An 18,565-nucleotide genomic window follows, 5' to 3' on the forward strand; every position below is an offset into this window, starting at 1 on the left:
CCCCCACCTGTGGGCTAGAGATTCCCCCTCCTTGACATAGTCATATAGTCTGTCAAATGTCAAACATTCTAAGTTGATTAGAAACCAAGAACCAAAATCAGGCATATTTTAGAATCGGCAACAAAGCAAGTGTCAAGGACAGAAAACCCCTTGTTAGATAAGCACAGTTTTAAAAACTCCATATATTTGGTTGCCAACTAGTGGCCAACCCTCTTTGCTACTTTCTTTTTAAGGGCCCAGTGTAGACATAATGCTGCTTGACATTCTAACTATGGTTAGGAGATTGTTCCCATATGACACTCCTACTTCTCTCATACTCAAATTCCACTTCCCCTTTCATTTTTGGAGCTAACTATAATAAATATGGTTTAGATTTAGATGGTTAGTTGTACCAAGTCATGATTAACTTTTCAAATGGATTTCAAAGGGACCCAAGAGCAACCGACTTAGTCTGGATATAATCCATTACATCGGCATCAGCATTTTCATGAATAGCTCCATTTAACCGTTTAGCCATGAATAGTTCCAAACAAACTTGCAGGCTTTCTAACCATACTTGCAAGCCATGATTGGAGCTAACCATGGTTAGTAAAACCACCAATGTGTAAGAAACACTAACTAGTGTTTGCTCCAAAAATGAGAGGGGGGAGGGACATTTGCATGCAATCAGGGTGCTCCTGATCTCATAACCTTTGGCTATTGATGCAGATGAAATATGGCCTGCGCTTCAAAGGCAGTACAAGCCATCACATGACAACTTCTATAAAACAAAAAGCAAAGAAGCAAAGAAAAAGTAAAGGCAAATAGCTTGAGCTACCTGCAACAAGGATCACACTGTACCTGTTTGAGATGTTCTCTTGACTCTTGTTTTCCATAATTAGTTTTCTTAGCATCAACATCTGAATTCTCATCCTCCTCTTTAATAGGAGAGCCAACAAATATATTAAGTGGACTAGAATGCATAATTTGTGAGCCAGATCCTGCTGGATTTTTTCTTACAGGTAATGCAGAATTGAACTGGGAGAGAAAATCCAAACTTGAAAGGTAAGGCTGAAAATCCAAACCTAGAATGCAAAGCAAAATCACATAATTGCATAATTTACATTAATAATTTTTCCTGAAAACAGGTTTAGCATGAACAGTATGCTCATGGTTAAGCCCCTCCAACAAACACCTCTCTCTCTATAGAATGTGATTTACCACTACTTACAAGTCTGCAGGGGCTTCCCTCTTTGGGTGAGGATGCAGAGCAGGTGAAGCTGAGCACCTCCTTCATGCGCCATCCCAACTGGAAAGCCAGCTGGCCAACAAGCAGCTTCCAAAGGCCGGCAAGCAGCAAAGTCATCCTGGCCAACACACCGGATGGATCATCCACCTGGCACATTGGCCAGGGCAATTTTGCCTGCCCTGCATCTTCTCCCATTAGGTGAGGATGCATGGCAGGCGAAGCTGAACCAGCTGGGTGCCTCTTTCGCACACTGCTTCCCATCCCAACTGGGGCAGCGAACAGCATATAAAGTGAAGGGAAACTTGGCCAATGCTTGCAGGAGCTCCATGCAAGCACTGGCCCAGTGCGCAGCCAGCTTTGCTCCTGCTTCTCTTTCCCCATATGAGGAAGGCAAGGGATGAGTGAAGCTCATTTGGCTGGTACTTGCTGGAGCACCTGCAAGCACCATCTGGGTATACAGCTGGCTTTGCTTGTCTTTTGGATAGCTTTGCTCACCTGCTGAGAGGCGGAGTAGCATACTGGGGAATCCCCTTGAAATCACAGATTGGAGATAACAAGTGGTTTCCTCCCCAAGCCCCCGATAGCCCCCAAGCCTGGGGGCAAGGCCCGCAGAGGGAGCCCAAGCCTACACAGGCTGGATTAAGCCTGTAGGCCTGAGGTTCCCCATTCCCTATGCCTTTGCTACTAATACTGTTGCAGTAAAAAGTGTATCGCAAAAAACTGCTTACCATCACCCTTTCCTGGAACGTCTTCATTTGTTTTACAAGCTGCAACATCTACAAGACATCAGAGCAATAAATAGTGACTGTAAAAGTAAAAAACCTATATAGAACCCGAGTCACAGCTCTACCTGCTCATTTATTCAACAACAACTACTGTTTAAACTTTTAATGTAGAAGATAAAGCTTTAGATTTACAACTCAAAAGACTGCTGCCTGCTAACTTAAGAGAAATACTATTAATCCAGTTATAATAATTCTGAAGAACAGGTTTATGTTCCACGCTATAGGTATGACTTCAAGTGTTTCAATATTTGAACGCTTTCAATATTTGAACAGGTGGCATATAGATGCCACCTTCAAACGGATATTTATTTGGATATCTGGTTTGCTTTTGTTGAAGCTTATGTATAGTTACTAGAAAGTTGTATTTTCATATATATGCATTTCATATTTATTCATCGATACGGATATATACAAATCTATTATATATATAAAATTATTCTCCCCCTTTTCTTTATTTTATTTTTTATTTTAAAAAATTGATTGAAAAATTTGTGAAAAAAATAAAAAAAATTATTCACAATAAAAATGAATTAAAAAATGAGTGCAAGTATTACACATCTTAAGTGCAGGACATCTTAACTGCAGGTTGCAGTAGCAGATATCGTTTTAACATGATGGACAGAGTCCCTTGCCAGTAAAAGTATAGTTGAGTAGTTTCAGTATCAACTTACCATCTCGAAGCGGAGAGAATAAGTCACTTAAACTATTTCTCCCCAAATCATCAAAATGAGTTAGATTAGAAGTGTTTCCATGATCAATTTCTTTGGAAGGTATTACATCCAAACTGCTGCTACGTGGGAATCCTAGAAGAGGAACACATCCATTTTCCTGAATAAAAGAGTCATTTTAATGACAAATTAAGCTTTCTTCACAGAATTATCTATTAGATACCAGCACTTGCTATTTCCAAAAGCAACAGAATGTTAGATCATTGAAAGTTATAGTGAGAATAGTGAAAGAAGTTCAACATACTTGAGGCAAGATATTTTATTATGGGAAGATGACCTTATTAAAAAAAAAAGGTGTAAGGCTGCCAATATATTATTGGAAGCATGTCCCAGTGAAACCAGCAGAACTGATTTCTGTGGAAACATGTTTAGGACTGCGAGCAAAAGCTATAACCATTATCAAGAACAAACGGACAACAGGTCAAACAAATAAACTTAGGTACAACAGAACCTATTATCTTATCACATGGCCACTGAGAATTAGTGAAGCCACCTCAGCTGTCAAAACTGGTAGAATACTATTTTCCCTTAAGCTTAATGTCAGTATTAACTAGCAATAAATGACAATTTGACACTAGATGTGTTTGACAGAAAACTCTCAAACTCTTTCCACAAGGAAGTGAATGGATATGCGTTAAAAGCTCTTTCCATTCTTTGAGATATATTATGCTGTCCGCTTGGGTTTAGTCAGAAAGCATCATATAAAATTGATGCCTAACTGAATGTTATAAGTACTAAAAAAAAGAATCAAAACACAGTGACAAACATTAAAAAAACAAGGTTGTTCTTAAAAATAAAGCACATTTTTGCAACAGAAAACAGAGCTGAACCCAGTTTTATCAGATTTGGACAATCAGTTCCAAAGAAAGCCACCCTTAAAGATATAGAACTTTGTTTTTATCTTTATTTCAGAGTCACTTCCTTGGAGAACTGAAAAAACCAAAGACTCTCACTGGCTGTGATAAATGATCACATGATTTCAGCTTTTCAATTCAGTATTGCACAAAACTATGCCTGATCCTGTCTGAAGCACAGTGGGAAGCTGCCAGCACCGATGGAAGGGGAGAACCCATTGTCACAAGTGGCAAGGAGTCAAACTGCGCTACAGCCATAGCAGTAGGATCCTCTGAGGCAAAGAACACCTTCCCAAGGAGCTTGCTGAAGACAGGAAAGATGCACAAGGGGAGATGGGATTGGACCACCTTTTAAAGGGCAAAGTGACTCCACCCCCCTGGTGCTGCTCTCATCTTTTCACTGCAGAAAGCTGTAACAAGCAGATTTCAAGTTAAATTGGGCAAAGGTGGACATTACTGATGTGTTTGCCTTCAGTAGAATACTACCATCAACTCATGGGGCCCAAGGCTTCTGTTTGTGCAACCAATGAGAAAACAAAATCAGGCTGTTTGACTGTGGTGAATAGTTTGTGAAACAAAATGATGCTCCAGTGGTATTTCAGCAACGTTAAACACCTAACACCAGTTCATTGGCCCATGTTTATAGTTCAGGTTCTACAGCGTTGCCATTTTATAAGGACCAATTAAGGAATTTTTAAAGTTGCCCATTCTGCATTTTCATATATTCCCCCTTCCATGGATTTCACAAGTTCTGGATTCTTCTTACCTGATCTATCCTGAATGGCATCTGCTCCTTTAATTTCAGCTGCTGGCATGGACTGGGGCATGAATGTAGCAGGTATGTTAGAAGTAAGGTTTTTGATCATGCCAGCATTCTGAATTCCTCCAGTGTTACTTGTTTTGATATCAGATCTTTTGCAAGCCTGCTTATTTGAGGATGTCTTAAGACTAGACTGAAAAAGAAATAAGTTTATCAGAAGTGCTGTACTCTAAATGAAAAAAAGATAAAAGATTAAGCTACAACTTTCTTCCTATGAATATTGTTGATAGGATTCCAATATCAAGAACCTTTCTTAATTTTAATATTTGAAAAAAAAAATAGAATACTTAAAAAGAGATTCATTCTAGCCACACAGACAACAAGCCATCAAGGTTTGAAAGCATCTTCATTCTGGAGAGAATGTAAATTGTGCAATTCCAACTACGATTACAATAGAAACAAAATTACAAGGTTTAGTATCTTAACATAAACATACACATCTCTTGTGTTTGTTGGCATATATTTGCCATAATTAGGCAAGGTTTTATTTTTAAACCTACATTTGAGCATTAAATGTACAAGATGCCTTACCCTTGAAAAGCTATTATAGTACTGCAGTGTTATGCATTTCACAGAGGCTTTGTGAGCACTGACTGATTTCACAGGTGCTGTCAGTTTTCTTAGGTCATAATGGTATATCTTTCCACGAGAAGATCCAATTGCCAAGGAAGTTCCTTCAGGCATGAATTCTACTGCAGTTAGAGGAGATTCTGCTACTAAAGTCCTTAACTGCCTTTATGTGGCAAACAAAAATGTTGAAAACAAAGGAAGGAAAAGAAGAGAGCATATTAGTTTCCAAAATAAAATGTATTTTTATACTACCCTTCAAGGAGCTACTTTTAAATTAGATTAGGCTGAGAGGGTGTGCCTGGCCCAAGACGACTTAGTGGGTTTCATGCCCAAGCCAAAACTTGAGCCCAGGTCTTCCGAGTCCAAGGCCAACACTATACACTATTCCACACCATAGTTTTAGTTCTGTGATTGTCATATATTTATTTACCAGTGTTATATTTCAGTCGATACAATACATAAAGGCCTGCATGTACATTTTTCACAGATGTACATCCCTGGCTGCTATTAGAAAATCACAGTTTCTCAAACTTGACAAGCATTCAAATAAGTGCATACGATGGCAAATGGAATTCCCACTGTCAACATTTGGTCTCCTATGTGCAAGTTCTATTAATTGTTTTTCTTTATTTACATTCTAATCCAATTAAGTTTGCTCCTCCTAGATTCCATCTTAAAACTGTAATCAAATGCAGACTTGGTGGCTTCAATTTCAAGCCACTGTTTCCCATCCCCATCCTGCTTTGCTTAACATTTAGCCTGATGAACTCAAAAGCTTGCTCACTTCATTTGTAACAGTTTGGCTATTCCCAATAACGGTATTATACAACTGTGAAATTTTCTTAGGAACACACAGCTTCCTTTACTTTTTATTGGCTTGCCATGCATTCAAGCACTGGTCTCTATTATGCACTAAAATGAATTCCCCAAACAGTCTTGAAATATATATATCTGTGTCTGTGCACGTCTCTACACATATACCAAATGATAAAAAAAAATCCATGTTGTGCAGAAGTATTCCAGGAGCTTTAATACACTCATCAGCAAGCTAGTGAACAGGTCAAGCAAGCACACGCAACTGTATCGTTACTAAGGATACTCTAAAAACATTTAATTTATATCGTTAGTAAGGATACTCTAAAAACATTTTCACAAAAGCACATCTTTTGGCATGTTAAAGTTCCAAACCGAACAATTCTTGTAAATAAATGCTAAATGTTCCAATTAACTTGTCTAATTGAAAAGGGACCGTGTCAAACCTCGGTAAAAGGATTTTTAAGTTCATTCGATTGCTGATGATCAACGTTTTCACAAAATTTATGGCATGCAAGAAGGCACTGTGTAAACAGCTGCTAAAAAGCAATCTATCAATTCCGTAAATAAATATTTTGACAAGTCTATGCTTACCTTTTACTTGCGGTATCATACAATATGATTCTTTTATCCAGACCTACAGTTACAAGTAACAGCTCACTGATGGGAGAGAAACAAATTTCATAGGCTGGAGCTTTATGAGCATTTTCAAAGTTATGATATGGGGTTTGACCGTTGACATCCCACAGAGTTACAGTTCCACTGTCAGAGACACTGCCCAGTAACGCTTTCCTAAAGGGAGAATATTTCAAGTGTCGAACGGGCTGTAACAACAAAAAGCAGGGCATATGTTAAAGCATGCCATAAGTTCTACCAGTGTATGGGTTGGATCCAGGCTAGGTTAGTTAGGCTTTAGTGCCATTGCAATGAATCGGATTTAAGTTTGACGGAACTGAAGTGTAACTAATTTTGTCGGGACCTTGCCCTGTAGGTTTTAAGCCAAAGTAATTAGTTGCTCACGATAATACATTGTTCATACTGACTAGGGTGTGTTTTTTTATGAAGGCTGGAATCCGATAGCACAGGGGTGGTGTGATAGGACAGATTTGGAATGTATACTGAACACTAAGGTTTTGCTACTGGTTTCTGTTAAGAAAAGAACTGAGCTTCAATTCTTGGCTTAGTGTGATGTGCGAACTTGCTCAGTATCTCCTCTGCTAGCACACAAGAGAACAGCGACTAGCTTTGGGGAAAAGCTTATCCAGTATAAAATGCTCATTTTAAAAAGGTACGTGAAAGAAAGGAGAGACAAAGGAGAGGATGGCACCAGTTTACAGGTAATTGTAGTTATGTAAGAAGGTCGATTCATATAAGTAGTTGAAGTGCTATTTATTATCTCAATATATCATATTCAAATGGTAACCAAATGTTCAAGTTAACATTCAGAATTATACCACAAGTATTAAAACTACTTGATGCTATGAAGGAATTACAGCTGATTAGTTGTCACTGTATTATCCATAAATATTAATAAAGGGGTTTTGTCCCTGGAGTTTAGGCTATATTGGAATCCTAAAGTTAGCCCTACCTCCACAACTTACACAAGTTTTAACTCTCTGTTCTCCTCTATTCTTAGCATCCAATGACAATGATTGACATTCTACTTATAAGACTCCTGAAATCTGATAATGCCTAATCTATCATTCAGAAATCACTGCATTATGATGGAAAATTAGTGTTTGTAGCAGTGTGTTCTAATCAGAATTTAAACCTATAAACTAATCTGGACCAAAAAAAGTTTATTAATTTTGATTTTAGTGTAATTTTATTTCCCTCAGTGAGATGCTATCAATGAGACTATCAATAATCTACCTTAATTTGCTTGCTTTCCTCTTCCCTTCCATTTCCTTTTTCCTTTAGAAGATTGTGAGTGTGTGGACATGGACTATATTTTAATCTCTATACAGTGGTTAGAACATCTGAGGTGCTTTATAAGTGATAAATAATAATTCTATTCTGTAGATAGTTGTGTATGAAAACTACAGCACTTCATTAAGCAATCATCTACATAAAGCTATTTCACAACTACAACTGCCTTCTGTGTTTAGACTATCACTCACTTAAAGAAATAAGTGTGATCTGGTTCACCCATCACACTAAGCCATGGTGGGTTGTTATTGTGGTGGCTTAGCATGACGTCCAAAGCCAGAATGGTTTTTCCATTGTGGGTTATTCTGCGCAAAAAAGCCACCCTGAGAACCCATGGCTTGTAGTAGGGTGGCTTGTTCTCAGTGTAGCTTGTCATGACATCTTAATCCGGCAAAGCGATTTTATTGTACGGATCTACGAAAGTCACTTACCTTTCCGCGGATTATGTTGATGGGGGGGGGAGGCATTCCGTCCCTCCCCCTGGAATCCTCAACGGGGGGGAGGCGATCCCTTCCTCCCCCCCGGAATCCTCCACGGCTGGCTGTGCTCTGCGGCAGCTCCACGGAGCAGCCGGCCAGGCCCAGCCAGGCCAGAGCCGTCTGCAGCCGGATTTCCGGCCACGGAGGGCTCTGGGGGGAAGAAACAACAACACCACCGCGCACGCAAATGGTGGCGGCTACGGCCACCGCCATTTGCGCTCCTTATTTTTGGCTGTCTTAATCTATGTAAATATTTACGTAGACTATGATGGCGAAAATAAAGGGGAACGCAAATAGCGTAGCGGGCGCTATTTGCGTCCCTTTTTGATTCGCTGTTTTAGCCTACATAAATATTTACATAGGCTAAAGAGGCGAATCAAAAAGGGACACAAATAGCACCCGCTACGCTATTTGCGTTCCCCTTTATTTTCGCCATCATAGTCTACGTAAATATTTACGTAGACTAAGACGGCCAAAAATAAGGAATGCAAATGGCGGCGGCCGTAGCCACCGCCATTTGCGTACGTGGTTGTTGTTGTTTTTAAACCCAGTCATGATAGGCTACGTAAATCTTTACGTACCCTATCACGTCGGGTTTTTTTTTTCTTTTTTTTAACAAAACTGCAAATTGAGGCGGTGGCAGCCGGTCGGAAGACCAGCTGCCGCAGCCGCAGCCGCCGCAGCTGCTGCCGCCGAAGCCACCACCGGAGCCGCCGCCGCCCAGAAGATCCGCCCCACGTAAGTGATCCGTGGCGGAATTCTCTGACATCCCTATTTTATTGTGGGTTGTCAGGAATGGCTAGAGCACCACCTGGGAGGAGTGGCAAAAACCCCTGCTGCTCCTCACAATCTCACTAGTCCTGCCATCATTTTCCCTCATCCCTTCTCAGTGCCCTCTGCCTCAGGACAGATGTTTTGTTTTCCATATAAATCTTGAAGAAAAGACACTGGAGAGTGTCTCGAATGTGTTTACAATTTTTATTTTTTTTATTTATTTTTGGTCCTGTGCAAGCGTGCAGGACTGAATGTCCACTGCTAGGAATTTTGCATAATTTGCCCTTCAGCTTTACTGCTCTGCCTTGAAATTTGCATATTTTTAGCCATCTGCCTCACTTGTCGGCCTTGAAATCTGTCTATCTTTACTCACTCGGCCCACACTCTGCCTTGAAATTTGCGTACGTTTAGCAATTCCACTCACTGCTCTGTCACCCATATATATATCTGGCAGATAACAATGGAGACCAGTGGAGGGAACAAACAAGCACAAGGGTGGAGGGGGAGCTGAAAGTAGCTGGGCACTGCAGGCGAGAAGGAGCTTTAGGTGCAGGTGTCATTACTTCAGTAAAACATGAAACAGCCTTAAAAAGCGGGGGGGGGGGGGGGGGAGAGCAAGGGAAGCACCAAAGTGGAGGATGAAATTAACTAGGACCTTGACAAGAGAGAGATATGGCTATGCTGGGCTCAAAAGCGGACAGGCGGTCTTGTGGTCCTGTGCGTTTGGGCAAGACTTCTAAAAGATTTTTTTTTTTTTTAATCGTGTGCATGTTCTTGCGTTCATAATGGCTCAGAAACTTAAATCCCTTTGGTCATATGATGCGCCGGGGGTGTGGGTTCCCCCGTGAGCCAGCAACCCCAGTAGACCAATTGCAGAAAGGGTGCTGATGTAGGGAACGAGGAAATGAGGATTTGTGCCGCAAAGGCCCCTGGGATGCATGCCACAACGGCCGGGAGGCCTGAGGAAGAAAAAAGCCACGGCAACCCATCGATCATCTGTCAGGAGTAACAGACAAGCCACCCATCGTGGCTTATTCTGACAGTAGCTTAGTGTGATGTGCGAACTTGCTCAGTATCTCCTCTGCTAGCACACAAGAGAACAGCGACTAGCTTTGGGGAAAAGCTTATCCAGTATAAAATGCTCATTTTAAAAAGGTACGTGAAAGAAAGGAGAGACAAAGGAGAGTATGGCACCAGTTTACAGGTAATTGTAGTTATGTAAGGGTTAAACAATTGCTATGCTGAATTTTCCCTAGTAAACATTTTCACAGTAAGAAAAGGGGGTGGGAAGGTAATTCCAAAATGTTTGCTGACCTCTCTCACCCACTGTACCACAAGAGAGTTACCTTTCTTATGCCTGTTCATAGGCCTTTCATGCTCCCCACCTTTTTTTTAAAACAGTGTTATTCTTGCAGGCAATCAGGGAACATATATGCAGTATGATCACTTCACAGAGCCATGTAGTCAGCCATATATATCTATGTGTCAACATCACTAAGGGCAAATGAAGCCTTCCCATTATCCTTAGTGTGAAGTGGGGGTGGGGGGAAAAAAGAACCCAGCCCCTTTGCCCAGGCAATTAAGCCTATGCTCCCCTTTTTGAGGCGCTGTGGCAGTTTTAGTACAGCATGACAAAACAGAAGGTGGCCTTCGCAACAGGGACATCCTCTGTAAACTCTTTCCATCCCTGAAAGTCATGGAAGGAGGACACAGAGAATTTCATGAAAAATCAGCCCCCTATTTTGGGCTCAAGTCTATTAGCACTCATACAGTACAATGCCCAGCCACAGAAGGGACTGAATTTGACACAATATCCAGTAGTGAGAAACAGAAAAAGTAACACCTGAAAATCCTTTAAGTGAACATCAGCATTGATACCACATCTTTATTACAAGAACAGCCATTTCAGATGTTTAGTCAGCAAGTCTGCCATTTAAGCATCACTGGAGTGACATGCAATTAAAATTTAACAACTTTTTCAAGCTAGGCGTTTTGCCATAACAATGGAAACTTTAGAATCCTGACAGAGTGCCAAGCTTAGTGTCTGTAAGTCTCTACTGCTAAGAGTTTAAGACTGGAGCTGTGATTCAACAAGACGCTATAGACCTGAAATTGATGCAGTAATGGGCTTTAAATTTAATGCATTATTTGTTATCATTAAACTCTAAATGATTGCCCTAATTTCAAATTCATGGAAAACATACTTTTAACAGTCCTTACAGGCTGCTGCATATATTAGGTATTTCGCATGCTCTGAACACATAAAATATAACATGCAAAAGCTTGAACAGGCAGGGACATATAGGCAGTAATATGCCCCTTCCTCTTCTCTCCCCCGCCCCCCTTGTCTCTTGACCTGATCTTTTTAGCTAGGGGAGAAAAATAATGCATCTTTCGAGATCTGCTGCAATCTCTCTCCAGCCCTACAAAAGGCCAACATGAACACGTGTACAAGCCAAACTATGGGATCTGACTGATAGGCATTTAAACTTTTAAGAAAAGGGAACCTGATGAAGACTCAGTGGGTTCAAATCAAAACCATAATTTTAAATGAGATAGCCTGTTCTAAGTCTCATTTATCTTGTATAATAACAGTTACTGGGGTGAGGAGGGAAAAAGCACATAGAAGGCCAGAAATCTCCAGCTACCCACTTTATTTCTCCTCCAATCTCCTCACATCCCTATTATCCAAGGCTCTTCTCTTGTAGCTCCTCTAACTCCCTGCTCCATTTGCCTTCGCCATTCTTCTCTTCCACATTACAGTGAAGTAAATAACTGACTCAGGAAAAAGAAAAAGGGCTAAATAGACAGCAGGCAGAAAAACTGAAATCTTTAATGCTTCTGCATTTTACCAAAGAAATAATTGGATTGTTGCAGTAATGCTATGTATTTTATGTCATAGCAAATATTTAAACCTCATTTAGTTATTTCACCATAAATATATCTGGCCTCCCTTTAGATTACATCTGTCAAGTGAGTACGATGTCCCTATATTTTACATTAATATTCCTCAAGAGTTAAGAGCAATCAAATCTCTCTTCATCAGAAGGCAGTGAAAAGTTATAAACAGCAGAATGAACAGCAGCCAGGAGAAAAAAGTGCAAAGTACACAAAGAAAACACCAGTCGATGTAACCCAGCTGTAGGTCTTTCAGCACCTTATCACTGCAGCTCAGATCCACCCTCCCTGCTTTCATTGCTTTGGTCTTTAAACAATAGCACATTGTCCATCAATAACTGTCAGAGACAGTTTCCCAAATAAGCCACACATAAAGCACAGCTATGACAACTTTATTAGCTCTGCTACAAGGTGGCTTTTTAAAAAAGAGCAAACTGGCTATTATGAAGAAGTTTGCATCAATATAACTGATGGATGATAACAATGCATCAAGAATATCAGAGCTTTCACAAACTGGGCTTTTGCTTCTAATGAATACAATGCTGCTGCCACATCTTTTGCAGTGCTGCACATGTTAAACATTAAACTTGGTCAGCATCCTAGAAATTCTAAAAAGAAAACCAAGCATCTTGGTAAAAAATGTTTTTATATACACACACACACACACACACACCAATCATAATGACTGGAAAGTTTTCCCTACATTTCTGCCAATGGTGCTAAAAAGTGGCTATGACCAATTCATGCCAGTAATAAAACTATTAAAGCAGAGGGTGAGAAGAGGCGTAAGGAGGGCCCCGTGTTCACACAAATAGTTGCTCAAACTTAAAAACCTTAGACATTAGGCAGAATAATCTAGAAAAATGTGAGTGTGTCTGGGGTTTGGAGCTATACATGGTCTAGATGCCATTTGGACCATACCAGAGGATGAAGTCAACTGTGTAAATGTAATCTATTATTCAAGAGGGCTTTGTATGGAACCAATTTACGACACACACACTTTTTTGTTGTTCTTTCCTTCTCTTTTGTTTTCTCTCGTTTTTCTTTTCCCTTTACTATATACATATATTTAAAAGGGGTGGGACAGTAAATGATTGAAGGAAAGTGGGGTTCATATGTTCATTCATAAAATAAAAAAAATTTTCAATAAAATATTAACAAAAAAATCCTCGCACACCTGAAGGCCATTCTGAGCCCATGGAATAGAGTGGGCTATAAATAAAAGAAAATTGAAGGAGTACAGCTTTCTCCTAAAGCTCTATTTGTTTTCCCAGTTTGTTTGCAAGGAATTGCAGTTCCATCTCTGCCCTTGAATACTAACATTATCTGTGACTGGACTCAGATAACCCATTTTTCTGTTACACACCAGAAGTTCAATCAAGTGCACAATACAGCCCGTTGTGCGCTTATTTTTTTATTTTTTTATTATTAAATTTATTAATCGCCCATCTGGCTGGTCACCCAGCCACTCTGGGCGAAGTACAACATACAATAAAACAGTTTAAAACAATAAAATTCTACAATAAAAACATTTCCTAAAATACCCTAACCCACCCCAAATGCCTGCCTGAACAACCACGTTTTTAATGCATGACGGAAGCTCATTAAAGAGGGGGGCTTGACTTCTAGAAAGACCCAACTCCATGAAGATCCACTCTGTCACTTGGGCAGAGATCCCAAGAGGGGGTAGTGAGAACTGCTTACCCAGGACACCACAGAAGTGAAAAGAGGGGGCTTGAAGCTCACATGCTTCTCATGAATGAGTTTGGGATGGGCTTACTGAAAAAAGGAAGCAATTAGGGTGGTAGAAAATTGGTATTGAATCTATCTCCACATGGCAAGATCCAATTATCAGTTATATTTGATGCTTCCATAAAAATCCAACATATCCAGTGGAATCCAATAACACCATTAGAAACATATTCTAATCCAAAATACCTTACCTGAGTGCTGCCATGACCAAACGGAGTGCTGGATAAATTCGTAGCAAGACTATGCAGGATAATTTCACCGCTCATGGATCCCGAAGCAACATAGCAATCATTCCAATTAAATGACACACAAGTTATTTCATCTTTGTGATCCTAAAGAAGAACATACAAGGCAAATCTCAGTTTGGCACATTGTTCTAAAGAATTTATGTAATCATCATTTTAGGCTGCAATCCTATATCTGCTTACCTAAGAGGAAACCACATTGAATCTGAAGGGACTTACTGTCAAGGAGTCTCCTATAGGAGCATGCTGTTAACCTCTCTCATTCTGCCAGATTCATAGTAATTAAGATTTGCAATCCACATGGCATCTCCCACTTTTACTTCTCCCAAACCTAGCTCTTCCTAACTCCTAGGGCTTCACAGAACATTTGATAGCAATAGTTTTGCATTAACCCTGATAATTTACAGATGCTTGATAATGTTTTCTATCAGAGCACATCAGTCAGTTTTAACAAGTTTTCAATTAGATTTCTAATTAGCCCTATATCTAAAGGCTTGGGCTGGTAACCAAAAGTTAGAAGTCCCAGCAGGACTAAGACCTGACCTATACATTCAGAAAGAGGGGGGGAAGTGCAACTCCCCTGAGACTGTACTGTTTTTCAACACAAGTAGGATAAACTCATGTCTAGCCTAGCATTCCTACCGATACAGATTTTCTAAATGCTAAAGCATTCAAACATACAATATGTAAATTGATTAGGTTGTATCCAATTGGATGTCTCTACACTGAAGGAAGGCTCCCACTATTCTGAAGGAACCCTCAACCTCCAGGGCAGATTTGGAGGGGGTGGGGACACCTATGGGATATAACCCTTTGCAACTAGGATATCCGATGGACCACTCCTTCCATACTACCCTGCTCACCCACTATGCTCAGAGGCTATGTTATGCATCCCACCATCGTTCGAGGCTCCACTGGATGGGGCATGAGATAGAACCTTTTCTATTGCAGCACACAGCCAGTGGCCCACCCTGTGTCCCTAGAGAGGTTCAGTTGGCCCTCTCCATCTCAACCTGCCCAGCTGTGAAATCATTTTAATTTTGCTCAGCTTTTCATTTGATTTCAAATGTTTCTCCCCCTACTAATTATTCCATGTCTTCTTTATTCTGTTCTTGGTTTTACTGTATTTTAATTGTCTTCCTTATCACTGCTTTGAAAGCTGATGAGCAGCATATAAGTAATCTATTTTTTTTTTAATAGCACATGTATGAAGTGGCGTACTCCCAAAAGGCTACAACATGCTTATTCTGATCATACAGACCAGCACTTAAATAAAAAACCATCACTGCTCATCCATAACCAGCAAATTAGATTGTAAGGTCCTTGGGCGCGGGGACTAGACTGTTGCCTATGTAACTCTGTTAAAGCACTCTGTACACTGATGGTGGTGGTGCTGACGATGAATTGCATCCAACACTGCACGAGTAGAAATCTGCCCATGCAACAGGACTTCCCTGTCTTCTCTGCCCCCTGCACATTCCCCAAACCCTCTGGAGCAGATTTGGGGGGTGTGCAGGAGAGAGGAAAAATCTGTTCCACCAGCGGCTTCCCTTCTGCTGGTGGAATGGCACCACTGGTAATAACAGTAATAATAATACTGTACCCACAGAAGAGTAATGTTTATATTTACAAGGATGGCCCTTACTAGAATTCATATATACAAAGTTCCTCAGCATTTTGCATATATAAAAATGCTATCCTAATACAGTGCAATTGCAGTAACTATTTTCCGATAAGTTTTTTGTGGCATTAGAGATAATTACCTAAGAACTGTCAGTTTTCCAATCCTAAATGTGCATACACATAAATGTCAAAGCATTATGTTCTCAGACAAAAACTGTTATTTAAGGGGAGCTTCATTATCATAAAGCAATTATAAAACTGAAAATCCTAAAATCAGCATTGAAACTAAACTCCATAAATATGCTAGCATAGGTTATAAGGATTATCAACAGATTAAAAGGATTAACTGGCAAAACAATAGAAAAGTGTAGTTAAATTATTGCGGGAACTTGACTGTACTTTGCCATTCCTCGTTACTACTTGTTTTCCCATGTTAGCCTTGCAGGCCCGATATTTTAATTACACTGCCTTGAATGCTTAGACAGAAAATACTTCATACATGTAGTAAGTAAATAATCAAACAAGCATTCACCCTTCTTCAAAAATTTCTGTGCTTTAATATCTCCAGCAAACATCTCTCATCTGCAGGGGCTCCCTAATTCACTTTGAAGTGGGCGGGGGGGCATCTCAATGCACACAAGGGGATGGGAGCATCAAGTTCCATTTAAATGAATGAAATAGTTCATTCCCCACATTTGAGCAGACACAGAGCTCTAGAAAGTAAGGGTGAGGGGTTGGAATGGGGGGGCGGGCTTTTGAATTCCCACATCAACTGAGTAACAACTGTGCACTTACTGTGCAATAAAAGGATAATTTGAAAAGACCCCTTATTTAGCCACACAATCCACAAAGCATGCTGGTAACACAAACACTTGTGATATGAAGACTGAGTGGAAGTTTGAACCTTAAAGATCAGAGTCCACAGCTAAAAGTTGGGGAATGTATTTATTATTGAGAGCCACATAGTTCAGTAGACAAATAGTCAAAACAGAAAATATTTTGCTTTACCTTAAGAGATCGGTGAAGTTTTCTGTATTTTAAATCCCAGATATTAACAGTGCTATCAGTGCCTCCACTTGCAATATACATGGAATTTGAACTCAAACTTATACATGCTTGTTTTGCCTAGTCAGACAAAGGAAAAAAGAAAATATTAACTATGTAGAAAGTTAGGATATAAAATATAAAAAACATAATAAAACCTGAGCTGGTAATCCAGATCCATTAAAAGCAATGAAGTTTTGCAACCAAGTTTTGCAACCATGAGTTAACCGCTGGGTTGTTTAGCCCCTAAACAACCCATTGGTCCGAGTTCAGACATCACGCTGACAATCTCCAAGTGCACAGATCAGAGATTGCTTACATAACAAAATGTAGAGTACACAATATTCTTCAACAAATACCAGTGAAGGGAAATGAAATGGGGGAATGGTAGTGGGAAGAGAAGTATTCAACATTTAGCCTACATGTAAATTATACACAGCACACACCTAATTGGCCCCCAGACCCTCTGAAGTTGCCCATCCCTGAGTTAGACTATATACCACTTGATCATTAAAAAGAGGGAGAGGGGAAATCTGGTATGAACCATCACAGAAGTAACAGGTTGCTTGATAATGTTACTTGTATATGTTAACTAGCCAATGCTAAACCTAGGGCCAGTTGACAGATCACAGCAGTAAATCGTGGGTTAATTGACCCAAGATTGGCCAGGACGCATGCTGCGTGTGAGCCACTTCTACTTTTTGTAAACAACCTCCAAACAGCTTGATCAGAGGTTGTCAGCATGACATCAGAACCCAGACTGCTGGGTTGTTCAGGACCTAAACAACCCAGCAGTTAACCATGGGTCAACCGCTGGGTCGTTTAGCCCCTGAACAACCTGTTGGTCCGAGTTCAGATGTCACACTGACAACCTCCAACTGCGCAGATTGGAGATTGCTTACATAAACTGGAAGTGCCTCACATGTGGTGTGTGTCCTCGCAAACTATGGGTTAAAAAACCCACATTTTGCTGCCATGATGTGTGAGCCACTACAGAATTACTATTCTCTCCGCATCACCCTTTTCCCCCTGCACATTTCACATTGGTTTCAAAATTCTTCACAGCGACATCAAACAATCCTGCAAAACTTTGCAAACAAGATGGTTTTAAAATCAATTAAACTTACAAGTACTCTCTGAACAGAACTGAGGTTGTTGTGCCCATAATATAAAAGATCATTACTAGCATGCTGTTTTTGAAAGGAGGCTGGCAAGAATTTTAGATTTTTTTTAGAAGAGCTTATATCAATCCAAGTTCCTAAGTCACCACAAATCAGAATAAGGAGGCAAGAAAATGCCACTATTAATAATGGGACAAAGGACAGAAATATATCTTCAGCAATACACCAAATGATCTTTCTCAGTTTCTTAGGGCTGTGGACATTTTCTCCAGCATTTTTCATTAATGCATTTCAGGCATTCATTAAAGTGGCTGCAACACAGGTAAGAAAACCTAATCAATACAAATACAAATGCACATTATAGTTTTGCTTGGATGTTCTGAGTTTGGACATTATCAGAACAAACCACAGTAACCCTTGGGCTCACATACACAGACCCTTCCAGCACAAGTAGTTTGGAAGCTTTTCCTTCCATTTTAGATTAACCACAGTTTGCCATGATATCTGAACCCAGACAAACTGTGATTAATTTTAACACCGAAACAAGAAAACTTCAAAACTCAGTTTACAAAGTTGGCTTATTAGAACTAACCATAATTAAGATTAATCACAGTTTGTTCAGATTCGGATGACATACTAAATTGCAATTAATCTAAAATGGAAGCAAAAGCTTCCAGCCTCCTTGCAGCCACAATGGAGGAGAGCAGAAAGGGGAAACACATGAACCTGATGCTCAATACGGCTTGTCGTTGTAATTGGTACACTATAGTTTAGCCCTATGTCCAAATGCAGTCAATGACTTCTGCTTTGTTTACTTCTGTGGTACTCACTGATAAACTGTTAGGAAACAACCATTTGTTTTTAGGACTGCTTATTAACTCCTCTCCATCCAAATTTCTCCC

The 18,565-nt window shown here is 40.0% G+C and overlaps 1 protein-coding gene across 4 annotated transcripts in view; it reads right to left on the reverse strand.

The window, feature by feature from the left end:
- The window catches only part of NEDD1 (NEDD1 gamma-tubulin ring complex targeting factor), a 38,731-nt gene that overhangs the window by 12,240 nt on the left and 7,926 nt on the right, over positions 1–18,565 (reverse strand). For 2 of the 4 annotated variants that reach the window (XR_014784351.1, XM_084810216.1), the window contains exons 1-9: positions 17,670–18,039; positions 16,507–16,623; positions 13,822–13,962; positions 6,393–6,622; positions 4,947–5,148; positions 4,362–4,548; positions 2,685–2,816; positions 1,957–2,004; positions 841–1,064 (exon numbers count right to left, since the gene is read on the reverse strand). Coding sequence is in view for 2 of the 4 variants with exons in the window: in XM_084810216.1 (XP_084666342.1) it covers positions 841–1,064; positions 1,957–2,004; positions 2,685–2,816; positions 4,362–4,548; positions 4,947–5,148; positions 6,393–6,622; positions 13,822–13,962; positions 16,507–16,623; positions 17,670–17,945 (1,557 nt within the window). In the remaining 2 variants the exon portion in view is untranslated. Of the gene's footprint in view, positions 1–840; positions 1,065–1,956; positions 2,005–2,684; positions 2,817–4,361; positions 4,549–4,946; positions 5,149–6,392; positions 6,623–13,821; positions 13,963–16,506; positions 16,624–17,669; positions 18,040–18,565 lie in introns of those variants that run through there. The other 2 variants (XR_014784352.1, XM_084810217.1) reach the window with 1 other exon arrangement.

This window comes from Heloderma suspectum, chromosome 7, assembly GCF_057233095.1.
Source record: "Heloderma suspectum isolate Gila_16-S chromosome 7, 16-S_ref, whole genome shotgun sequence".
NCBI classification, from domain to species: domain Eukaryota; kingdom Metazoa; phylum Chordata; class Lepidosauria; order Squamata; family Helodermatidae; genus Heloderma; species Heloderma suspectum.